This window comes from Dasypus novemcinctus, chromosome 13 (assembly GCF_030445035.2).
Source record: "Dasypus novemcinctus isolate mDasNov1 chromosome 13, mDasNov1.1.hap2, whole genome shotgun sequence".
NCBI classification, from domain to species: domain Eukaryota; kingdom Metazoa; phylum Chordata; class Mammalia; order Cingulata; family Dasypodidae; genus Dasypus; species Dasypus novemcinctus.
Window position 1 is genome coordinate 21,246,013 of NC_080685.1, and position 26,852 is coordinate 21,272,864.

The window sequence follows — 26,852 nt, forward strand, 5'->3', positions numbered from 1 at the left end:
AACTACATCACTGGGTTGTTGTAGTGATAACAAAAAATAATGCATTGGAAATACTTGGGAAGTGTAAAAGAGCTAAGCAGTAGCAGTTGAGTAGTGACCAGAAGATTTTATAATTCCCTTATCTATTTGTTCCCCTCTACAACAGTTAAAACACTTCCCCTCATCTCGTTTCATTGAGATCAAATCATGTAAAATGAAGACACTGAAAGCATACTGGCAGGTAGCTTCCTGGATCTGTAGTTAAAATATATAGAAGAAGGATATATTAGTCAGGGTAAGGAAACAGAATCAGCAAGGGATATCTGTCGATAGCAAGAGATTTATCAGTCTTTCATGCCGCCATGGGGATGCACACGTCCAGGTTCCACCGGCAGACAGCAACCAGGAGCTCCGATGAAAGTCCAATGAAGATTCTTGATGAGTTCTGGGTATGGTGGCTGTCCAAAGGGGAGCTGGGAAATTCTCTCTCAGTGCTGAAATCACTTCCCCTTTTAAGGGATTCAACTGATTGGGTTAAGCATCACTCATTGCTGATGGCAGTCTCCCTGATTGATGTAATCATAACCAGCTATCTATGATTTACCACTGCAGTAAATTCAGTGGTGACTGAAGTCCATAAATGCCCTTGTATTACAGTTAGCCCAGTGTTTGCTTGACCAAACAACAGGGCATAATTACCTGGATGAGTTGACACAATAGCATAACTATTAGAAGGGACAATTCCATGAACAGTTTTCAGACAAAGAGATGACAGAGTAGTCTTTGCTGGATTGGATAGATACATATCCATATTAAACCAGTATTTAAATGCAGGCCCTGACAAATGAAACCACTTTATTCATCTACTTTAAGAATGCCTTCCAACTCAAAGATACCCACAAAATTCCTGACCTTGAATTGAATGTACTTCAGAAGGTCAAATTCTCTGGCATACATCCTGAAGTACTCCAGGATATGGGAGTTGTGCATGAAGTTAGGAAAATGATCTGGGATGAGATAGTCACTGAAGCACATCATCTCCTTAGAAGTATTGATAATCACTGATTTGTAAATACTGGCCCTTCCCTCTTCAGGATTCTCCTGCAGCAAATAAGAAGCATTATTAGCAACTTAAGAATCAACATCATGGTTCATAAATAGTCAACATTTGGAAAAATAGTCTTAAAGAAATGCCAATTAAAATAAGTTACACATGCATACACACAATGGAAAGTGTAAGCTATATCTCTCAGTGTTCATGCCTTTCTGTAGTTCCTTCTCCTTGAATCTCAGTTGGCTTTGTGACTTGCTGTTGATGAACAGTATGTAGTCGAAGTGACATCGAATGACTCCCAAGACTAAGTCATAAGTAGCCTTGCAGTTTCTGCTTGGGTTTTTCAGAAATCTCACTGAGGTGGAAGTCATCAGTCACATGAAAACTCCAACTACCCTGAGATACCACACTGTGAGAAAGCCCAGGCTAGCCTTGTGGAAAGAATATATGGGACAGAGATGTGTGGCCCACCCCAGTTGAAGTTCCAGACATGTGAGCATAGAGGTCAGCCCCGGCAGTCATGTGATTGCAACCACATGAGTCCAGTCAACCCAGAGAATTGTTAGAATGGCATGGCAATCTATGCAGAAAACCCCAAAGAATCAGAAAAAAAATACTCTCCTAGAACTAAAAAAACTAGTATAGCCAGTTTGCAAGACAAAAGGCTAATATACAAAAGTCAATTGATTTCTTGTATACCAGTAATGAATAATTAGAATTTGAAATATTTAAAAATATCATTTATAATAACACTCCCCAAATAAAACACTTCGGTATAAATATATCAAAATATGCATAAGACCTACCTGTGGAAAATTACAAAACACAGATTTAAAAAATCAAAGAAGATATAAGTGAATGAAGAGCTATTCCATGTTCTAAGATTGGAAGACTCAATATTAAGGTGCCAATTCTTCCCAACTCTGTCTGCAGATTCAGCGCAATGCCCAATCAAATTTCCAGCAAGCCACTCTGTAGATGCCAGCGAACTGACTCTAAAGCTTATCTGGAAAGTCTAAAGGCCCAGAAGAGCCAAGTTTGCCTTAAGTGTGGATTGTACATAGTGATTTTCCCCAAAGAGTAGTACAGCAAGGGAAGAAGAAAGCGTAGAACTTTACAGTGGCAAAATCTGACAAATACTTCAAGCCAGCTAATGTAATGGGAATTGCATGCTGCCTTTGTGATTTTCCAAAAAAAAAAAAATCATTACTCCACTCTAACATGAGAAAAACATCAGGCAAATCCCAGTTGAAGGGCATTATACAAAACACCCGATCAGCACTCCTCAGATCTGTCCAGGTAATTAAAAACAAGAAAAGTCTTAGAAACTGTCACAACTAAAAGGAGCCTAAGGAGGCCTGACTGCTAAATGCAATGTGGTATTCTGAATTGGATCCTGGAACAGAAAAAGGACCTTAGGGAAAAAAGGAAGAAAGCTGAATAAAGTATGGACTTCATTTAATAATAATGAATCAATATAAGTTCCTTAATTTTGATAAATGTATCATACTCATATAAGAAGACAATGATTGGGGAGCATGGGTATGGGGCCTAGAGGAACTCTCTGTACTTACTACCTTCCTAATAATTATGTAAATCTAAAACTAGTCTAAAATGTTAAAGTTCATAAGCTGTTCTAAAATAAAAGTTGCTTGTACCTGAGACTTTTTTTTAAATCAAAATGAATGAATGGCAAGGTCATTTTGGAACAAAGATGTTAGGGGTGGCATATTTCTTCCGAATTTGACTGCAGTCATTCATTTAACAGATATTAGGAGCTGAATAATACAAGTCTGTCTTATCTTCCAAAGGTTCAAAGTTGAGCACACGTTTCACAGCAGGTCCGTTGAGGTCACTGAGCTAAATGAGTCATAGATCTTATCCCTGTGACAATACTCACATATTTATAATCTTTTTCAAGTCATTTATCACAACAAAGCATTATTTGTTGCCAGTAAAATCTTTTTTTAAATTTATTTTTTTAACTTTATTTTCAGAGACCTTTAAGATTTACATTTACAGAAAAATTATACTGAAAGTATAGGGAATTCCCATCTTAATCCCTACCCCTGCACCCACACACAGTTACCACTATTATTCAACTCTTAGATTAGTGCTATACTTTTATTACAGGAAAAACTTGTAACATTGATATAAAGAGAGTGGTTGCCAGAGGTTCAGAAAGGAGAGGAGTGTTGAACGTGGAAACGGGTATATTTGAGGTAGTGAGATTGTTCTGTATAATAACTGCAGTGATGGACACATGGCATTACACATTTGTCAAGGCCTATGGAATGGCACAGCACAAAGTGTAAACCATAATGTAAACTACAGACTATTTCTTAAAGTCCTTCCAACCACCATTGGATCCTGTGTATGGATTATCACTGTGTCAACCTACAGTTTTATAAAAGAGAGTAGGAACAGAGTGATGTTGGGTCAGCGAGCAGGAAAAGTTTCTGCTCCTGGATTTTATAATTTCCTACCACCAATGAATAAATATGCCTTCCACAGATGTACCCTAATTGTATCTCTCACATACTCACATGGCTCACACAAATCAATAGGAATTCAACAGAAAGTCCAAATCAGAAAGGGGCAAATCAGAAAGGGAAGGAGATGGATGGTGGGATAAATGGAGAGAAAGGGATTGGAGGCAATAATGAGGACAGAAGAGAGGAGAAAAATTATTTCCCTTTAGTGGAAAGAGTCAAGAAAGTGTATGTCCTTTATTCCCTTGTCAAACTAAGAATCCCAAGGGACAGAAGCTCTCTAGAACAGTTGTTCTCCACCTTGTCTACACATTAGAATCATGTGGGGAGCTTTAAAAAATACCAAGGCCTGGGCCCTCCGCCAAGATCCCGTTTATATGCTTCTTGTCTTATGTATAGATATGGTTGAGAACTGCTGGTAGGAGGTGGTATGCTGGCCCCAGAGAGCCCAACACACCAGAGTTCATCCCATCATTAGTTACATGCAAGATGCCCGAGGGCAGTGGCAGGACGTTATGTATCTCGATATCTCCACAGCAACTGACATAATCGGAGGTCCAGAAATGTTTGTTCAATAAATTATTGTCTTTAAGGATGCAGGGTCCATCATATTTTTCACCTGGGAAAGCTGGGGTGGCAGATACAGGGCAAATGTCCTCAAATTTTTCTGCATATTAGAAATATCTGGAGAGCTTTATTGGCACTCCAGGCCAATAAAATCAGAATCTCATGGATGGACTGATGTCAGTATTTGCTGATTTTCTCCAGAAGATTCCTTAATATGCAGCCAAAGCTGAGAACAACTGTTCTACCATTACCCTGTTTTAAATTTTTTTTTTTTTTTTTGGTATCAGTTCAGTTGTCTTATTCCTTCCCTCCCTGTTCTAATTAAATTTATCATACTTTATATTGTTACATCCCTGCAGTATCCTTTTATATTATATATAAAATTTCCCTACTCAAAATTTAGTTGTCAGATCAGCAGCATGATCAATACTTCGGGCTTGCTAGAAGTGCAAAATTACAGCCCCAGCCCAAATGAATGAATCAGAATGTGCAGTTAGCAAAACCTCCAGGTAATTCATATGCACATGAAGTTTAAGAAGCAGTGCTATGGAATGCTTTAAGGATTTGAAATCCATTTTGACTAAGGTATATTAAAAATTATTTTCCAGCAGTAAGTACTTATTACATCCTCAGCAGTTTATAAGAGAATTATCATTTTTCAAGCTATTGAATTCATAAAGTGATAATGGGACTCCAAAGTAAAAATCATAGCAGAGCAATTGTAGCTCAGTGGTTGAGCACCTGCTTTGCATGTAGGAGGTCCTGCTACAAAAAACAAACAGAAAAGGATTAGCACCTCCTTTCCACAAAGAGTCTGATCTCATGCTAGTGAGAAATCAAGAATAATAATTGATTTAAGGTAGTGTCTTGAAAACTCATATATAATTATTTGCATACTATTCAACAAGAATAAAAAGGCAAGTAGTAAGAATGGCAGGTGAAACAGAGATAGAGGCATGGAGGTAGGAAAATGCAAGTGGTAGTATCTGAGGAGAGGAAACATTGAATTCCTGGGCCCTGTCACAAGAAAGAGAAGTCCCCAGGGTCTTCCTAGACACCTAGCAGCAACGGTGGAATTCAAAAGTGCTTGGGCCCATACTCTGAATTCACCCACAATGATTTACAGAAAAGCACACCAGGCCAAAAGTTCCAAGTACCGAACAATGGTAATGACAGAGAAACAAATGCCAGATAGGGAAAACAAAACAAAAAAGTACACACAAAAAACCCCCAGAACACCAGCATCCACATGTTCAACCTACAGGTAACAGTCATCATTTATAACACCTCAGGTTCCACAATTGTGGGACCACGTAAAATGCGAGAATGACAGTCTCTAGCACCACGAGTATTCCAAGCAGCCACTCAAAACATTCCGCTTCTCAGGGATTCATTTATGAAACAGAAATCAATAAGCTATCTCCAAAGTGCCGGGCCTTGTGATTGGCTATAGAAATATAATGGTGGACCCCACAGGCATGGTCTATCTTAAAAAAATTCAGAAAGCTGTAATGATGAAATACAGCTTATTCATTTTCAAAGAAGCAGTTTATCAGGTGCTGAATTTTGCCAAGAGGATAACCAGAAAATACTTGAATTTTAACTCAGAAGCAGGATACAAGTTTAAACCACTTGGAAGATAAAAATCAGAGAACTGATAATCCTTAGTTAATTTTGTGGCAAACAAAGGCATGTTGTTTCCATGGAAGCACGTTACTTCCTTGACCAGAGTCAAGCTGTCCCCTACGATTATCGGTCAGATCACAATAATGGCTGGGTAAAGCACACCTGCAGGTGGAACAATAACATATGGAACGGAACGACCTGAGTGACAAGATTTATGAGTATAGTTACTGATTTTTATAATAGTTCCAGTAAAGTTTGTTGGTGTTCATCAATCACTAGTTAATATAGAATGAGGTAAGGGTAATAGGTAACTTGATTTTATGCTGAATGTCACGTATGTTAGGGGTATATATACTAGCCCCTCGACTCAATAAAGTTGTCTGATGAGCTTGAGAATCAATGCTCTCAGGTCCCCTGAACCCAATCTCTCTTTGTCTTTCATTCCCGATACCCTCGGGTCTCTGACTCCAACAAATTTCATGCCTATTCAGTGGTTACCAAACCTGGCTGGGATGCTCATATGCTTAGAAGGAATGCCCGATGTTTGGGCTCCACTCCAGGCACAGTGAATAATAGCTTACCTGGAGCATTCACATGCACGTGGCACTATTATAAGTGGCAGGGTTACAAGTGATTGAAATGTTTATTCATTCCATGTAATTCCTCCAGTAACTCTATACCAGGGGCACTTTTACTATGCCTCTTTTAAAGAAGAAAAAACAGAGGTAAAGAGAGGCTTAATGATTTGCCCAAGATTACACCGTTAGTAGGTGAAAGGAATAGGATTTAAATCTAGATTGTGCCCTTAAACTCTACATAATGCTATGTCTGGATTTCAACAGTAGAATTTTCTGTTGATTACTAAAAACCAACAAGGTTTGCGCCCATTTCCAGAAATGTTTATGACAGAGGCATAGGGGTCTACTGTGGTGGCAGAGGGAGATCCCCTCTAGAAATGAATAAGGGCTATTGTGAAATAGAGTCAGTTTCCAAAGACAGAGCTAAGATAGTAACCTTCGTAGCAAAAGGAGTGTAATCCTGTTCAACTAGGAATATGGTAAAGGGAATTTTAAGTAGCTTGTCAATACTTTGTTGGTTTTTATGAAATATGAAGCATCTCAGGGGCATGGCAGTACTATACACTGGTTTAGAAAGCTAGAGAAAAAGTGAAACATGAAACCCCGTGCATGTCAATTTGGAGATTAGCAAAGGTGGTTGATATTCTTTGGCTTATTCTTGATTTTCTTTAATAAGCTTTTCTATCATTTAAGTAGATGTTATATTTACGCTGCTGGTAACAATTTTAGGGCTAGACAAACATATAAAACTAATTCCACTTTAAAACTGAGTGTTTTCAAGGACCAGAAAACCCAAGTATTGGTGACCTCTACCCTGTGACCAGACTTTGAGCTATCAATTTCCCAAGGGAAGAAAATATTGAAACCAAACACGGTGGAGAAGATTTTATATCCCATTCAAGGAGGTTGGATTGTGAGAGAATGTCTTAAAGTGAACCGGAATTTACAAAAACAAAGTGAAAAAATAAATCGGTTAGAGAAGATTGGAAAGAGGGATTCCTGGAAGGGATTATAAGCAGGTCATCTTGTCCATTGCAAATAGACAGCAACCACTCCCTATTGCCTAGCCCCCTTGTGCTTTCTAATCTTTGTTAATTTACTTTACCAGGTTGTTTCCTCCTTTTGGATAGTGGCAAAACTCATTAAATGAAAATGGTCTCTGTGTCATTTTCATAATCAATGGAAAAGCAAACAAGTGACATCTGTGTCCCAGCCAGCCTGGGGAAGGAGGACCAGTACAGAACTTGAGTTGATAGCAGCTGGGAAGAGAGGTCAGCAGGCTGAGTCCCTGCAGCTATGGCAAGAAATAACAGGGGGAACCAGACTAAAAGGGGATTCTAGCTGTTTTCATCACTATCAAGCCTATCATATTCCGTGACACTATATAAAATTTGGCATGCCTCTAGTTGCTGTGAGCGAGCAGATTTACCTCGAACCTCCAGAGCCCTCCGATGTCATGAGTCCTTTCGAAGCAAACAGGCTCCAACCCTTCTTCCACGCAGCATTTGATACAGGTAAGCCCGCTCACTCCTGCCCCAATCACAGCAATTCTCTTCTTGGCCATGGTCTCCAGAGATATTCACCAGGCTGGCTCAGTGCCCCTTGTCCTAAAGAAAAGTTAAAAAAAAGAAAAAAAGACAAGAGAAAAAACCACACATAATTACCACCTCTCAAGGAAGACCTTGGCTATAATATCCAAATAAATGCTACCACATGGCGGCAGACTTGGCCCAGTGGTTAGCGGCGGGCCCTCCTTGACTTGTGTGAACCTGGCCCATGCGCAGTGCTGATGCGCGCAAGCAGTGCCCTGCCACACGGGGGTGTCCCCCATGTAGGGGTGTCCCCCGCGTAGGGGAGCCCCACACACAAGGAGTGCACTCCGTAAGGAGAGCCGCCCAGCGCGAAAGAAAGTGCAGCCTGCCCAAGAATAGCACCGCACACAGGGAGAGCTGACACAACAAGATGCCACAACAAAAAGAAACAGATTCCCGTGCTGCGGAGAAAGAAGATGCAGCAAATAGACACAAAGAACAGACAAGGGGGCGGGGGGCGGAGGAAAGGGGACAGAAATAAAGTCTTAAATTAAAAAAAAAAAAACACTTAAAAAATAAATAAATAAATGCTACCACAAGAGGTGCCCTTGGAAAGGGCCAGATTCTGTTGCCCTCTGGGTGGGACAGGGGAGCCCTGAGCCTTGACACCCAGAACCCAGAACTCCCTTCCGTGTACCTGAGTTCACAGCCCTCCCAGAACTCCCTGCCGTGTACCTGAGTTCACAGCCCTTCCAGCAGCAACCGGCAGTTGCAGATCCTTCAGGTATGTTTGGAGACTGCCCTGGAAGGATAAAACCACAATAAGTAAACAGCCACAACACAACAGCCAATGGGGAGGAGCTGCTGCAAACCAGCTCCTTTCAGCCAACATTCAGCAACATCCTCTCTCCCTCCACCACCACCTCCAACTGGGAATAAAACATGGACTGAAGCTGTTTTGGGCAAAACAGATTCATCCTACAACTCCACTTTTTGTTGCTATTGGCAGCACTCTCAACTACTCCCTCTGCAGAAGAAGCAGATTCCTTTTCCCACCCCTTCTTCCTCCTCTAGTTTCACTTCTAATTTCCGGGTTTTGCCTTAAAGTGACAAACTCACACCAGTGAAGGGAAGGAATCACTGTTAGGAACCCCAAAGTAACTCTTACTTCTCTAAAACCAGGAGATCCCCGTCTTCTCTGCCACTTCCTTCTCCCTGCCGCTTGGATTAGACCTTTGGATCTATGCTACCTGTAAAATGAACTTTAACATCTCCAGCTGGGTGCTGGGGCACTTTGAGGAATGGGTTATATTTCCTTTTTAAAGGAGCTCACATTCTAGTGGAAGACACCAAAATATGAACAGGTAATTTCAATAAAAGAAATATACTTTTAAAAAGTACTTTCTGTCATAAAGTTACATCTTCAAATTAAAGATACAAAATATCCATTTTTAAAAGATAGTTACCCCAGGTGTGTTGATAGAGGGGTGTTGTTTGGGAATTCTGCACATGTGCATGATTGTTAAGTTTATAACCTCGGGAAGTGGACTTGGTCCAGTGGTTAGGGCGTCCGTCTACCTACATGGGAGGTCTGCGGTTCAAACCCCGGGCTTCCTTGACCCGTGTGCAGCTGGCCCATGCGCAGTGCTGATGCGCGCAAGGAGTGCCCTGCCACGCAGGGGTGTCCCCCACTTAGGGGAGCGCCATGCTCAAGGAGTGCTTCCCGTAAGGAGAGTTGCCCAGCACGAAAAAAGTGCAGCCTGCCCAGGAATGGCACCGCCCTCACCGAGAGGTGACACAACAAGATGATGCAACCAAAAGAAACACAGATTCCTGTGCTGCTGACAACAACAGAAGTGGATAAAGAAGAGGACGCAGCAAATAGACACAGAGTACAGACAAACAGGGTGGTGGGGGAGGGGAGAGAAATAAATAAATAAATCTTAAAAAAGAAGTTTATAACCTCTGTCATAAAAATATATTTAAAAAATAATGATAGGGTGGATTGGGGGGAAAATACACCAAATGTAATATAAGGACAATAATTAGTAAGATTTTAACAATATTCTTTGATAATTTGTAACAAATGTCTCATGACAATGCAAGGTTTTGGTGGAGGGTTGATGTATGGACCCCTGTATGACATTATGTGTGTTTGCTTTGTAAATTCACAACTTTCAATATACACTTATTTTTCATGTATGTTCATATATAAATGATATAAAGATAATAATATATTATTGGGTTGGGGGAAAATACTTTGGTTAGTAATATTTTGAGAATGCGCTTTAATCATTAGTTAAAAGTGTTTAACCACAATGCAAGTTATTGGTGGTGGGGTGAGGTATGAGAGTCCTGTAAAATGTTATGTGTGCTTGTTTTGTAAGCTCACAACTATTACTACACACTTATTGGTTGTGTATGTTCATGTATGAGTGATATACTTCAATAAATTTTTTTAAAAAGGTAGTTTAAATTTTCAAATATAAAATCAGCGGTCCCTATCATGCCGAAAAGATCAAAGTAATGGATAAAGGATTTCACACTCTGGATCAGAATCAGGGCTCATCTGCCCAGGTTTCTATTTTTCCATGGGTACCTGGTTGTCGGAGGCATTGCTTGTGGCAAGATGATGCCGTGACTATCATTAAATAGTCCAGGCCTGGGTTTTGACCTACTGCCCTCACTCCAAAAGTATCTTTCACAAAGGTGTCTTTCATCTGATCCTGATCACTTTTAAAAGGCTGCTCTCTTTCACAAAGCTTTCAGTTATAAATATAAACTTATACTAGAATATTATGTTTTAAAATAGAATTATTATCAGAGTGTTTTAACACAACCTTTTATGTACTGTACGTTTAAGTTACAGTTATATATAAATGAGTTGTTTGTACTTTGGATAATTTTGAATGCACAAATGCCTAATTAAAGAAAAACTTGCAAATACTTTTATAAACTAAATATTAAATCTTCCTTATTGAATTAGTTTTACAAGTTCAAAACAATACAAAATTCCTTTTAAATAATTAATATTTTAAAATTTTATTTTATTTTAATGCTCTGCTACTTCAATTGTGTCTTGTATAATAATTAATTACTTTTGAGTTTGACAAATATGAGTTACTTTGTTTTTACCTTCCTTTTTAAATGTCTTAAATCTTGACTCAGATGGGCTACCTGCCAATTTGCAAGTGAGTAAATATACTCATTAGGCTATAACTACACTTTAAAAAATATGTAGTCTCAACTCAGGTACTCATGCATTAGAAGAGGTAATGCAAATGAGAGCTAATGGTGACTAATCCAAGACAGTAGATACCAGGCTTTTGAAGAAGTGTGTATGCATGCATACTTCCCTAGAGATGAAACACGGCCAGTGAGTCTCTGGGGCACTTTTTCCCTCATTCCTGCCTCAGGCAAAGAGCCCTTCTTTTGGCGTACCTGTGACTGCTCTGGCAATGAAATAAAGTCCCTCAGAAGTCAGGGTCTGTAGGAGCACTTTATAAACACCCTAAAAATACTCTAAAAAGACATGCCTATGCGGGGAATTTATCTCCATGTATTTGAGTTCTGTAATGTCTTTTTATTCATTCTGCCTATTTATTCTTAGGGCGTGAACCAGTTGAAGTAGGATCTTTTGATCTCTACCTTGGTCTTGATTCTTGAACTGCCATGGTTAATCTTGGAAATGTGCACCTATGCCATAGCTGCTAGTTTGTGGACTCCTTGACTCAATTTATCTTGAGAGAGAGATGGTTACAATTTATTTTTGTAACTGTTTTACTACCTTTCTAACTCTCCACCTGCCTGTCCCTACATGTGCATAACTTTTTCTCACATTCACGTTTTAGCACATCCTGCTACAAGCAATGCCATGAGTCTGAATTATCCCAAGGCAATCTGAGCAGCAAAACAAGACAGAGGAAAAAACACACAGAAGAGGAATAATGGACAGAGGCCTTGATTATTTGCTGCTCTGGAAGTGATCCAAAGGGCATGAAAAGCAACTTTGTCTCTTGAGCAGCAAATAAGCCAAAATTTCAGGTGAAAGTTCTTAGCTAAAAACAGATTTTATAATTATCAGCAAACATGTAGCAGTTAAAGCCATGTCTTTGGATAAGGTTGTCCAGGATGAGTGTGTGCAGAGAGAGAAGAGACAGGGGGAAGGAAAGAATCCAGATTAATATAGTTTCTGTGGGAGGGAGAGAAGAAGAGATAGATAGGAAGGCTATTGAAAAGGAGTAATGAAGAGAAGTCAAAGGAAAACCAGAAGAGATGATGTCATCAAAATCAAGGGAGAGGGAAGCAGCTGTGGCTCAATCGATTAGCCTTGCGTCTACATATGGGAGGCCCTGGGTTCACATCCTGGGACCTCCTTCTGAAGGCAAGCTGGTCTGTACCTGCGGAGAGCTGACCGCCCGCGCCCACATAGAGCTGGTGCAGCAAGATGACAAGCCGACACAGAAGAATGCACAGCAACCATGGACACAGAGAGCAGACAGCAAGCAAGCCGCAAGGTGGGGAAATAAATAAATAAACAAATAAATAAAGGGAGAAAAGTTATAAGGAGACAATTGTCACTGGTCCTATTCTGACCTTGGTATCAAGGATCTACCATAATACCATTTTCCAGGAACTGAACTGGATGCTAGCTTTTTGGTCTGATCTTTAGTTTCTTTAGGTGTGGAATATGATACTCCTAAGCCCCAGGGTATATGAGCCTGGATCCTGGATGCTGGCTGGACTGGCTCCAACCTCTCCTAAGCTGACAGCCTCCATTTCAGATTGCCTTCCCTGCAAACTCCAAGAAACATATTCTGGATCTTAGATTCCTTGCAACTTCTAATGTTGGTATTTAGAGAACACTGTTCTGTCTCTTGTGGGCTAATCCCAGGTTTGGTATTATCCTTTGGACCGACATGCTGACCCAACAACACTAGTTTGCCATGACTGTAGATCTCTTTATTCTACTCTCAACAACTGTCTTACCCTACTTGTCTGAGTCCAGGTCTGAGCCTTGAACTGTCTGGCTGCTACATAATCAATCAATGACACCTAGTAATGTTGTCATGAAGACAATGTTCAGGTAAGTTCTAAAGCAAAATTAGGAGCATGAAGCTCAATCTAATATCTAAGTAGGAGGCCATCTAAGGAGGTGACATAAGTATGGTCATCTAAGCACAGTGTAAGTCATCTACATAGAAAGGCTTGGGCATGGGAAGTCATTAAACTTCCAAGGGATAGAAAAGGATATGTTGAGAAGACAATTAGCGGACGCACACCAAAGACAATAATTAATAAGACATAGAGCTGGAAGTGGCTCATTCAACCTAAATTCCTAATCTCATAGGCAAGAATCAGATTTAAAGAGGTTAAAGTGACTTCCTTGTGTTCATTTAATTAGTACTGGCTGGAATTTGACCTTAGTCTTGTTCTTAGCTCTTTCTATTATATCACAGTCTTCTTTCTCCTCTTGGCCTTCTCTGCAATTGCACATTCGGTCAATATCAGGTGAAGTGTCATTTATCCAGCTTGATTTTGTGGAAAGAATTATTTTGCACAAGGGAACAAAATCAATGCCCACCATTTGCAGAGAAATCTGGTAGGAACAATTAAAAGAGGTAGAACTGGAGGTCGTTGAGAGAAACAGGAGGTGAAGTAAAATGAAAATGCTTTTGCTTCTAGGACTATCATGACACTTATCAGGAATTGGAATTCAATGTAGTCGTTATTCTTTATTACAAAGTTTATTTCTCCAAAGGTCTCATACTGATTCCATATTTCTACAGCCTCTGAGTAGTACTTGTAAGATAACCAACCGTCACTGTTTTCCCTAGCCTTGAAGGGCCAGGACATGGAATTCTCAGTGCTAAAACATGAACAGTCCTGGGCAAATCAGGATGGTTGGTTGCACTAGTTTGGAGTCAGAGAATGTCATGGCCTTGACCCTATTCTTGAATACCAAGTAATAGACTCTGCTTATTCCAAAGCAATGGAATACTTGGCCATAACTGCATATCTCTTTTCTCAGACCTAGCCTTGGAGGAGGAAAGGAAAATATTATTCATAATGGTTGCCACATATGTTCACAGGTATTAATTGTAGCTTTTTTGTAGTAGCAAAAGATTGGAAGTATGTGTTTAGCAGTAGGGGACTCAGAATAAACTGTACTATATCCACATAGTGGAATACCATGCATGTATTAAAGAAAAGTTTCAAAATGATAAGTCTCCAGGATATATTGGTAAGTTTTTTTTTAAAGCAAGGTACTAAACAATATATATAAAATACTATTTTTGTGTAAGAAAGGGAAGAAATTAAGATTTGCATTTGCTTGTATTTGAATAAAAAAAATCACTGAAGAGTTAAATAAGAAACTAAGACTAATGGTTACCTGAAAAAGGTAAGAGGGAATAGATATTTATCATTGTATACATTTACTATTGTTTTGCTTTTTAATCATGTGGGCACATATAACTATTTAAAAATAAAATTGAATGAAACTTTTAGAAAGAAAATGGTGGTCATGATATTGAATGAAGCAATGTTGGGTATGCAGAACAAATAACAAACCCCCCTGTTTCCTCATATGTAAGGAATATTTTGTGAACACAATGGGAAGAATACAATAAATAACGAATGATAAAGAGCAGCAACTGTGCATAGTAAAGAAAATCAGAAATTTCTTGGGAAGCTTTATTTAGAGCTCATCTGGTAAAGCAGTTAAGGTAGGATTTTTTCTTGTTGTTAGGTACCACTTCTATAGAAAAATGAGTAAAGTGCAATGATTTCAACAGCTTTATTGTGATAGAATTCATGTGCCATAAAATTTACCTTCTTAATGTATACAATTCAGGGTTTTTGGTGTATTCACAGAGTTGTGAAACCATCACCACTATCTAATTTCAGAACATTTAGTATCAAAAGAAACCTTCTACCTGTTAGTAGCCACTCCATCCTCCATTCCCACCCTTGGCAACCACTAATCTGTGGAGATACGGGCAGAGGTTAAAATGTTTCTATAACACAAATGAGGGCATGGACCTTAGGACATCAGATCCTCTCAGGACAGAGCACTGTCCTGAGCAACCCGTAATTATTTGCAGAAACATTTAAACCTTACATGGCATACATGGGAAAATGTGGACGAGATTACTATGGCAAAATTTTACCTAAAAGAATAAAAAGTAACTCTACTCCCATCCCTGAGATATTCTATTAAAATGATGTGGAAGCTTGGGTGGAAGCTCTTAGTCCTTGAGACTCTGAGTCCCCTTTCCCATCTTTTCCTACGTCTTGTGTCTCTTTCGTAGGTTCTGTGATGCCTTTTATCTGAGCATTCTTTATGTTGAGCTGGTCTCAACATCTGGCACCCAATGTGGAGCAGCTTGAATACGAGAAGGATTGCTGGAGCAAAACTGAAATTGGTGTATCATGGCAGAGCCTGGAGTGGTTGCAGTAGCCTTGAAGCCTTCAATTGGTAAGGACGCTCTCAGATATTTTTTACAGGGTTACAATGGGAAATGGAGATAATACAACCAAGTATCATCCTTATGTCTGTCTCCTGAAACAGCTCCTGAAAGCAAGGGGAGCTAAAGCTAGTGAGTTCCATATTATGGAACTTTTACAGGTTGTTGGGGCTCACTGTTCATGGTTCCCAACATTGGGCAGTTTAGGATTAACTGATTGGGAACGAGTTGATAAGGAATTTTAAAAATTACATGTTCAAGAGCCTTCCGTCGCTGTTACTATCTGACCTATATGGACTATTATTAAGTCCGTCCTAGAACCTTTACAAACAGGATAAAGAAGAAGATGAAGAAAAGGTCTATGATGACCCTTCCCCTATAAAAATTTCTAAAGGTTTTGATTCTAAACTATCTTTGCCTATGGCCCCTCCATTAATTAATTTTGAGGAAGCTGATATACCTTCTCTTCCTCCACCCCTTATACCCATGCCTGGAAAAACCCAGCTGAAATTACTCTCTTTGCAGAAGGGAATCTTGCAGGCTAGAATGGAGGGAAATCATGTTTAGCCATTTGTGCAAGGAAAGGTTAAACTCACAAATACAACATCCCGCACAGGCAAAAGTGCTAAATTAGGCCTGTAAGAAAACTCTCTATTAAAGTGTTGACTAAGATAAGGAAAATATTCTGGCAGCAACTGTACAAACCCCCTGCTGCCTACATGATAATGTGGCTGTGGGCTAGTGGGGGCTGATAGAATTAAGCTGCTGGAAAAGGAGGAAAACATGGCAACATTGGTGGCCTGTTTTGTTTCTATGCTGATTCTGATTGGGCCTATTTGGCCAAATTAATAAAATTAGTACAAAATTTTTATCAAGGTGTTAAAAAGAATTTTCAGTTTTGAGTCAGTAGCTTATCCCTGAACTTCAAGTCTCAGTGTAGTCTTAAAGAGCAGTAATCCAAAATATGTGTTAACTGTCTGTCTAAACTGCTAAATAAAAGCTTAACTGCATTTATGCTGCTCAAGTTATCCTAAATGGTTGCTGCTTACTAATAAAAGTGTTTCCAAGAACAAGCTTGCATGTTACAGGCAACACGGATTCCAGAAGAAATCTTAAAAGCAATAAAATCAAAGATGTAAAATGATGGAGGGCTTATAAACAGCTATACCAAAAAAGTAAGAATAATGGTTCAAATTAGTAAGCTTTATGTTTCTGTTGGTGTGTTGTTATTGTTTTTGTGTTTGTCTGTTTGTTCAATATCAGTGTAGATTTTGATACCTCTGGATGGTAATTATAAATAAAAATTTCTAAAAGAGTTCTATTCAAATGGCCAAAAATTAAATAAGTGCTTATATTAATAAATGAGTTTAAATCTTAATAAGATCTCTACAATGATAAAAATTGTAAGTCTTGATTAACGAAATTACAAAAAGTCTCTTCATAAAAAATACTTCTTGCCTAAATTGAAATGAATAGTTTATTTTTCTTCACGGGATAAAATGAAGGATGTAAAACTTAAATGAATATTAAAAAAGGTAAAAAGTTTGTGGGAGTGCTGACTGAAATTTAATGTTTGTTCAAAAAAGTGAGTTTTGTCCTAAAATAAGATGCTAGTTTTCATAAAATCAAAATGGAAATATGCATGACAAAACTTGAATGCATATGGCAAGTTGTAGAAGGTATTGTGGTAACACTAAGTAAGGGAATATGTTCTGTGTAAGTGAAATTTGTCTTAAAATAAAATAATTATAGTCTATATAGTTATAAATAATTATAAGAAGTTTGTGGAAGCATTGTTTAAATTAAAGTGTTTAAATGGCTAATTCCAAAAAGTCATTATTAAACAAAACTAAACTGATAATAATAACAAAAAGTAACTTCATAACAGGAAAACTGTCAGCAGCCAGCCTACCCTGCCAACTTGTCTCTAAAAGACTGTTTCTAGTATTGCAAGCTACTAAGTATTTAAAGTGAAAAAACTTTATATTTGCATATAACCAAATTGAATTATAAATTTAACAAGTTTGTTTAATGTTAATGGTAATTGTATGTTGTAAAAGGTTTGACTAGAGACAGTTTCCAAAATCATTTTGGTAACTTATGTATATAGGGAGTATAGAATGTGTTTTTATTATTATGGAAACAGAAAATAATTTTGTCCTAAGATAAAATGATGGGTTAGTAAGAAAGAGTAAAATTTGAGACAAAACCTGAATACAGAAAGTTCAGAAGGTGTGCAGAGAAGAAATTTTTATGGTTAAAGTTGAGTAAAATTTGATGGGTTTATCTACTAAGATTTAAAAACTTTAATAGCAAATAGTATACTAATACAAAGTTAAATTTTGTTTTTTCTCAAAGTTTCTCAAGTCATTAGTCTGTTTTAGTAAAAGTTTATAAAGGGTTTTTCTCCTGAATAATCAGTATACAAAAAAAGTTTTGTTTTATCAAAATAGCTCCTTGTCCTTTAACCTTACTGTTTCCTTGGTTTTTAAAAAGAAACAAGTCTTATCACTTAAAAAAAAATTTTTTTTAATTTTATTGAAATATATCACTCATACATAAACACACATAAACAATAAGTGTATAATAGTTGTGAACTTACAAAACAAACATATATAACATCAAACATATATAACATCTCACCCTACCACCAATAACTTGCATTGTTTTTAAACCCTTTTAACTAATGATTAGAGAGCATTGTCAGAATATTACTAAACAAAGTATTTCTCCCCTAACCATTCTGATTATTATCTTTATATCATTTATATATCAACATACATAAACAATTAAGTGTATAGTAAAAGTTGTGAACTTACAAAGCAAACATGCATAACATCATACAGGGGTCCAGACACATCAACCCTCCGCCAACACCTTGCATTGTCATGAGACGTTTGTTACAAACTATGAAAGAACACTGTCAAAATCTTACTACTAATCATAGTCCTTATCTTTCACCTGGTGTGTCTCTCCCCCAACCCATCCTATTGTTATCTTTTAAATATATTTTTTCATGACAGAAGTTGTAAACTTACAAAACAATCATGCACATGTACAGAACTCACAAACAACACCCCTTCATCAACACACCACAATGTGGTGTGTCATTTGCTACAGATAAAATAACATCATTGGATTGTTACCATGTCCATAGTACATTTGGCTCACATTTTCCATACTGCCTCAGTATCAACACAATATATCTTTTGCATAGATGCAAGAATATTATATTGTTACTACTAAACACAGTCCATAAGTCACTCCAACTGTATTTTTCCCATGCTTCACATTCCCAACACCTGCAGTAGTGATGCACATTTGCTCTAGCTCAAAAAGGACACTCTTGCATCTCTAGCATCAACCACAATTCTCACTCACCTCTTGGTTTACTGTGCTATCCAGTGCCTAGATTATTCTCACGCATTCTGTCAATTAGCATTTACATCTGTAGACTATCATTTTCAGTTACATCCCCATTTATAAACTAGCTGTTATTCACTGTGTGTTACCATCCACTCTATACTTTTCCACAATTGTACAGTAAAGCTAATTAAAACTTCTACATATATTAAAAATCAATAATCCACTCAGTCCTTCTCTTATCCCCTATAAGAATCCACCACCTACCACCAGGTCTTGAAGATATTTTCCAATAATTTCTTCTAGAAGTTTTATGGTTCTTTTATTTTTAGTTTTTTTGCTCCATTTTGAGTTAATTTTTGGATAAGATGTGAGATATGGGTCCTCTTTCCTTCTTTCAGCTACACATGTCCAATTCTTTAGGCGCCATTTGTTGAATGCATTGTTCTGCCCGAGCTGTGTGAGTTTGACAGGCTAGTCAAAAATCACTTGACCATACATGTAAGGGTCTGTTTCTGAATCGTAAATTTGGTTCCATTGGTCTATTGTGTCTGTCTTTAGGTCAGTACCATGCTGTTTTTTACCACTATAGGTAGGTATTATGATTTAAAGTCTGGAGATGAGGGTTCACTTTTCCTTCTTATGATGTTTCTGGATAGTCAGGACTCTTTACTCTTCCAAATAAATTATATGCTCATGTTTTCAATTTTTTCTTTAATGCTGGTGGAATTTTTGTCAGGATTGCATTCTATCTGCATACCAATTTGAGTAGAATTGATATCTTAATGATATTTAGTCTTCCAGTCCATGAGCATGGAATGTTCTTCCAGTTATTTAGGACTTTTTTGATTTGTTTTAACACTGAGTTGCAGTTTTCTAAATACAAGTACTTTACATCATTGGTTAAGTTTATTCCTGACTTTTGAGTTTTATCTGTCATATTTTATTTTCACCACTCTTGACACTTTTAGTACTTTTATTGGTATAAGGTTCATTTCAAGACTCTCTTCCAGGCCCCTCTCTCCTGTCTTTTGTTTTCAAGCTCTAGCACACCCTTTAGTATTTCTTGTAATTCTGGTCTCTTGCTTAGAAATTCTCTCAGTTTCTGTTTATCTGTAAACATTCTAATTTTGCCTTCATTTTTGAAAGACAGTCTTGCTGGATTTAAGATTCCTGGCTAGAAGTTTTTCTCTTGTATCTTAAATATATCAGACCACTGTCTTCTTGCCTCTGTGGTTTCTGGTGAGAAATCAGCACTTAATCTTACTGGATATCCCTTACATGTTATGCATTGCTTTTCTCTTGCTATTCTCAGAATTCTCTCTTTGTCTTTAGCCTTTGACATTCTGATGAATATGTGTCTTGGAGTTGGTCTATTCAGATTTTTTTTGGATGGGAGTACGCTGTGCTTCTTTGACAGGGATATCTATGTCCTTCAATAGGGTTGGGAAATTTTCTACCATTATTTCTTTAAATATTCCTTCTGCCCCTTTTCCTTTTTCTTTTCCTTCTGGGACACCCATGGCACATATGTTTGCACAGCTTTTGCTGTCATTTAGTTCCCTGAGACCTTGTTCAATTTTTTCCATTCTTTTCTTCATCTCTTCTTTTGTATGTTCACTTTCAGAGGCCCTTTCTTCAAGCTCACCAATCCTTTCTTCTGCTTCCTCAAATCTGCTACTAAATGATTCCAATGGTTTTAAAAATTTCATTGATTGTAGCTTTCATTCCCATAAGATCTGCTATTTTTCTACATATGCTTTCAAATTCTTTGTGCTCATCCAATGTTCTAAAATCCTTAATCTCTTTAGCTATCTCAATGAAACTATTAAGGAGATTTGTTTGAACATCTATAATTAGTTGTCTCAACTCCTGTATGCCATCTGGAGGCTTACCTTGTTCCTTTAACTGGGCCATAGCTTCCTGTTTCTTGGCGTGGATTGTAATTTTTTGTTGGTATCTTCGCATCTGGCTTACTAGAGTATTTCTTCTGGGTGCAGTTTTTCTCTTTAGTTTAGGGCTTCCTATCATTTCTCCCTTGCTGGTTGTGCAGTAGGAGCCAAGCATGTAGTTGGTGCTGTAAGCTATGGAGGCTCAAGCTGCCCTCATTGCACCAGGGACCAATGAAGCTTCTTCCAACTTTTTCCTTTGCCAGGGGTAGGGACAGAGTCACAGCTATGTGGAATAATCCATGTGCAGGCCTAGATTAGAGTTGCCCAGAGAGATTGATGAAGTTTCACATCCATTTCTCCCCTGCCTGGGGCAGGGATGGATCTGCAGGTGTGGGCAGCAGTCTATGCAGTGCAGGTCCAAGATGACCACAGTTGCGCTAGTAGACTTCTGATTGTCAGTCTATGCCAGCCTAAGTTCCCTGCAATTACCTGTGCAGGCTGGTGCAGGGTTCCTCAGCCTCCTCCCCGCCAGAGGTGGGGCTGAAGCCTAGGCGGATGCAGGTTGATCTGTGTGAAAGAATCTGGTTCCTGTCGACACTGAGAGTTTCAGTCAGCCTGGCTTCCCCTCAGGCTGTGGGCGGAGTCAGAATGGTGACTACTGGCCTCTTTCTGAGTTGGGCTGGTTCATGCCCCCCTGTTCCCAGGATTATAGTTTAGCCAGCCAAGTCTACCAATCAGTAGCCGAAATCTGCAGCCAGCTGTCTCCTCCTCCCCTGTTTCTGGGAAATGGAGCTTCCAATTCCTGTCACAGAACAGCTCCTGGGGCAGCTCATGCCACCAGAGTAGGATAATTACAACCTCCATGGCTTGGCTGGTAATTTCCCAGAGAGGCTGGCGCAGGTCCCCACAGCTTCCTCCCTCCTGGAGGTGGCACTAGGGCCTAGGCTAGACCTGGCAGTATGATCTGGATGGGAAGAAGCTGGTCCCCACCAGCACTGTGAGCCTCAGTGTACTCCACTTCCCCTCATGCCAGGTGTGAAGTTAAGATGGCAGCTCCTGGCCTCTTTCTGACTTGGACAGGCTCAAGCTTTAGCTATTCTCAGGATTATACTGTGGCCACTGAATTTCCTCATTAATGGCTGAAATTGGTGCCCAGTCGTTTCTTCCTCCCCTGTTTTGGGGAAGTGGAGCTTTCAATTCCAGCTGCAGAACTGCTCCCAAGGTGGCTTGAGCCTCCAGTGGAGAATGGGCACCGGCCTTCGTGTTGTGATGTGCTCTGCTTACGAGTCTTCTTTGCGGATGGGCACTCTCCTCCTTCCACTCCTTCAAGGATGTTGCAGGATGCTCTTCTGGTATCCTGGAGCCCCCAAACAGGTGCTTCAGCTAGCTCCAGAAAGCTCTGGGTGCTTGCTAACTGCCCTGTAGCAGGAGTGGACTCTAGGAGCTCCTTATTCTGCCGTCATCTTGCTGCAAGTCTTATCACTTTTAAAGGAACATAATGTTCAAACCTGGTTTCTCAAAGTCAAATCCTGAAAACCATCTTTTTATTTCAAACTAGTGCAAAAGATTTGTTCTTTTACCTTGAAAATATTACAGTAATAAAATAGTTAAGTTCTTTTAATATGTTATAAGTTGGATGGAAAGTGTTAAAAGTGTTATAAAATTAAAACTGTTAATTCAAGTTGGGTGAGTAAAAAGTTCATATGAATACTTAAAGAGTGTATAAAATTCCTGAAAATTTACCAATGTTTCAGCATAGTATTAGACAAAAGTACAATGTTATTAATCATGATTAACATGATTAACATTAACCATGTAATTATTTTTAAAAAACAGTGTCACAGAAATAACCTCTGATCATAAATTAAAGTAACACCACTGCTATATGCAGCAATCCCAAATATTGCTAGTTTGTTGCAAGAAATTAATATCCAATTGTGTCACTATCACTTTGTTTTAAAACTTGCTAAGACTTTCTTTAGTATCTTCTTAGGTAAGTCAAGCCAGCCCGCATTCCCCTACCTGTGGAAAACCCAACAGTGAACTTTTGCAGTGCTTCCCCAAGGCTGTGTGCATAGCCCAACCATCTTTCGTGGCCTGATGGCAAAGAATCTGGCTGCGTAGAAGAAATCTGTGGCTGAAACCCTACTGATGACATTATGTTTTAACCAGTATTCCTTTTTTTCAGAATTAAAAGAAACATCGAAGACAATAGTATCTTAAGAGCCTAAAATAGGCAAACAACTGGGATGGGCTGCAAGGTCCCTGCTGCTCTACCAAATTCTTAAATGTTGTTTGGTTGAGTAAGATAAAACTATACCCTCTGCTGTAATTGATAAAGTACAATGTTTTCTCATGTTAATGGACTTTATAATATTGTTGGAATACTAAAAATCTTTCCTACCTCTCTTAGCTCAAATATTAAAACCATTGTATGTGTTAATTAGGAAAGGTCCTTCATGGGAGTAGGAGGACCCCAGCAGGCTGCTTTAAAAAATAAAAATAAAAAAGGGGGAGGGAGAAGGTGGACGTTGACTTAGCCTGAGAATTGGATGTGGCTAGCACCAATATTGGCTTTGGATGGGGTTTGTGGCAGAGGCAACATTCTTTTTCTTTTTTTTAAGATTTATTGTATTTATTTCTCTCCCCTTCCACCCCATTGTCTGCTCTCTGTGTCCATTCGCTGTGTGTTCTTCTGCATCAGCTTGCATTATCCAGCAGCACTGGGAAACTGTGTCTCTTTTTTGTTGCGTCATCTTGCTGTGTCAGCTCTCTGGTTTGTGGTGCCACTCCTGGGTGGGCTGCACTTTTTTCACTGGGCCAGCTCTCCTTGCAGGGCACATTCCTTTTGCATGGGGCACCCCTATGTGGGGCACCCCTGCATGGCACAGCACTCCTTGCACATGGCAGCACATGGGCCAGCTCACCACATGGGTCAGGAGGCCCTGGGAATCAAACCCTTTACCCTCCATATGGTAGATGGATGCTCTATTGGTTGAGCCACATCCGCTTCCTGAGGCAACATTCTAAATAAATGCCCTTACGCGGGGCACCCCTGCATGGCACAGCACTCCTTGCACATGGCAGCACATGGGCCAGCTCACCACATGGGTCAGGAGGCCCTGGGAATCAAACCCTTTACCCTCCATATGGTAGATGGATGCTCTGTTGGTTGAGCCACATCTGCTTCCTGAGGCAACATTCTAAACAAATACCCCTTGGGTTTCACAATTGTGGGAAGGGGCCAAAAGTATAATACAGCTCCTTAGAAAAGCAATTGTCTGCAGCATACAAAGCTTTGTTGAAAGCAAAGGGCTTAACCCAATAGTATCTGGTCACTCTACAGACTGCCATCCCTATCTTGGGGTGGATTGCAAATACTAAACACAAAACAGAAATAATGGACTGTTGTGAATCACCCTCTATGGGGAGAAATCTGTGGAAGAACATCTAGGATGACTGCCAGCAGTGACAGGTAGCTGTCATGTCCCTACCCACTCCTCTAACATCCCTTTCAAGACTGTTGAGGCAGATGCCTTCATGAAGATCCAGAGCCATAGCACAGAGACCTGAAAAGAAGTAAAGTGGCTCCACCAGAAAAGCGGACTTCATGGATACCAGACGTTGTGGTATCTAGCTCAGCAGTTCCAGCTGCCTATTACTCGCTAACAGCTTGTGAACATCACCCATGAGTGTCCTTAATGCTCCCTTCAATAACTGTGACATCAGTCACCTCCTGCTCTTAGAAGGGGCAAGGTATGTTTTCACTGCAACATAACACTGCATTGGGACTCTTATAACAAGCCATCTATTATATTCTGACTAAAAAATGAATCCTCACAACAATGGACTAAGTTTAAATTCAACACTGAGTTGTGGCCCCAGGTCCAGTGAAGATGCTAAGAGCTGGACCAATGAAGGCATTGAAATTATGAGATAAACTTCTGCTGTCCCACAGCCCAAAATGGGGAAGTAATAATTTGCTCCTGCCTATGCCTCAAACTATACAAACTGGGAAAAATGAAGTCATTTTTGATCGAGTACTGGCCTACATAGCCTTGCTGGTTGAGACCCTTAAGCCCATGAGAAATGAAAGTCTATTCATTAAATGTCTGCTAGTTGGAAGTCTTATTGTTGTTGTAGTATAATCTACTGCAGTTATGGATTACGTATAAAATGCTATTCTAAGCTTGGAAGAAGAATTACGAACTGTAAATATGCCTACAATGTGACTGGAATATTTCTCGCTTTTGCGTGACCCCCTATGTATATCATAGCAGTGATATTCCTTAGGAATCAGTGAAAGGTCATTTGCGTGGCCATAGAGACCATTTACGCTTAGGTATTTCTCAATTCAAGCCCATGTAAGAAGCTGTCAACATGCTCATTCGCAATTGCTTCCTGCCTCACAAACTATGACAGGAATTGTGGATGAATTAAGATCCCTGAACCCTGTGATATGGATTAAGAGTTGGGGAGGGGATCTTCTAGGAGGTATATTAATTATCTGTTCCTGTCTGTTTTGCATGTGTTTAGTCTGTGGATGCATGCAGCAAACCCTCTGGGGATTAACACAAGAAACCCCCAAGCCATATTCATTACTTTGCAAAAACAAAAAGGGGGAAATATGGAGATAGGGCCGGAGGTTAAATGTTTCCATAATGCAAATGAGGGTACAGACCTTAGAACATCAGATCCCTTCAGGACAGAACACTGTCCTGAACAACCCGTAATTGTTTGCAGAAAGAAACATTTAAACCTTGCAGAGCATACATGGGAAAAATGTGGATGAGAGTACTCTGGCAAAATGTTATCTAAAAGAATAAAAAGTAACTCTACTACCATTCTGGAGATAGTCAATAAATACAACGTGGAAGCTTGGGTGGAGGCTGTCAGTCCTTGAGACTCTGAGTCCCCTGTTCCCATCTTTTCCTACTTCTTGTGTCTCTTTTTTAAGTTCTGCCGTGGCTTTTATTCAAGCATTCCTTATGTTGAGCTGGTCTTGCTAATCTACTTTTTTCTCTGTGGATTTGTCGATTGTGAATATTTCATATATAATCTGGTCTTTTGTGACTGATTTCTTTCACTTAGCACAATGTTTACAAGGCTTATACATGTAGTATGTATCAGTACTTCATTGCTTTTTGTGGATGAATAATATTCCATTGAATGGGTATACCATATTTTGTTAATCCATTCATCCATTGGTGTATACTTGGGTTGTTTTCACTTTTGGCTATTATGAATAATCCTACTGATAAATGTTTGTGTACAAGTGTTTGTGTCATATTTTTTTCATTTCTCTTGGGAGTGGAATTTCTCTAAGGAGTAGAATTCCTGGGTCATATGGTAGCTCCATGTTTAAGTATTCAAGAAACTGCCAAAGTGTTTTCCAAATTGTCTGCAACATTGTACCTTCCCACCAGCAATGAATGAGGATTCAAATTTCTCCACATCCCTGTCAATACTGGCTATATGCTTTCTTTTCAATTTAACCATCCTAGTGGGTATAAAGTTGTATCTTGTGTTTTTTCATTTGCATTTCCCTAATGATTGGTAATGTTGAGCATCTTTTCAGTTACTGTTGGCCATTTGTATAACTTCTTTAGAAAAATGAGTATTCAGATTTCTAATATTTAGTTGAGCTGTCTTTTCCTTGTTGACTTGTAAGATTCTGGACCCACCCCACCCCTCCCACATCAACAAACTCTTCCATCATTGTGGCACATCCACTGCACCCGGTGAATACATTCTGGAGAACCGCTGCAGCACATGGACAGTGGTCCACATTGTAGTCCACACTCTACCCCAGTCCACCCAGTGGGTCATGACAGGACACACAATGCCCAGCATTCATCCCTGAAGCACCACCTAGGACAACTCCAAATCCTGAAAATGCCCCCACACCATATCTCTTCTTCCCTCTCCCGACCATCAGCAGCCATCGTGGCCACCCTGTCCACATCACTACTACAATTTCTTCCCTTACTAATCACAATAGTTCCCCAGCAGAACACCAGTAAGTCACTCTAATCCATACTCTATTCCTCCATCCTGTGGACCCTGGGACAATTATGTCCAGTCCCCCTCTACATCAAGAGGGGTTTAGATTCCATATGGATGATGGATGCAATTCTCCTGCTTGCAGCTGTAGGCACTCTTGGCTCCCTGGTGTGGTGGTTGACCCTCTTCATCTCCCTGTCAGGTGGCCAGGGTAAGTCCAAGAAACCAGAGGGTAGGAGCTACAAGTCTTCTGAGGCCCAGGGCCTGGCCATCACATGGACAGTTCAGAGTTTCAGG

The 26,852-nt window shown here is 39.4% G+C and overlaps 1 protein-coding gene across 2 annotated transcripts in view; it reads right to left on the reverse strand.

Moving 5' to 3' along the window:
• The window catches only part of LOC131280870 (flavin-containing monooxygenase 5-like), a 37,255-nt gene extending 28,343 nt beyond the window's left edge, over positions 1–8,912 (reverse strand). The window contains exons 1-3 of one of the 2 annotated variants that reach the window (XM_058309578.2): positions 8,564–8,912; positions 7,726–7,903; positions 892–1,080 (exon numbers count right to left, since the gene is read on the reverse strand). In XM_058309578.2, the coding sequence (XP_058165561.1) occupies positions 892–1,080; positions 7,726–7,860 (324 nt within the window). In that variant the 5' untranslated portion in view covers positions 7,861–7,903; positions 8,564–8,912. Of the gene's footprint in view, positions 1–891; positions 1,081–7,725; positions 7,904–8,525 lie in introns of both variants that reach the window. The other variant, XM_058309579.2, reaches the window with a different exon arrangement.
• Positions 8,913–26,852: the final 17,940 nt, after the last annotated feature.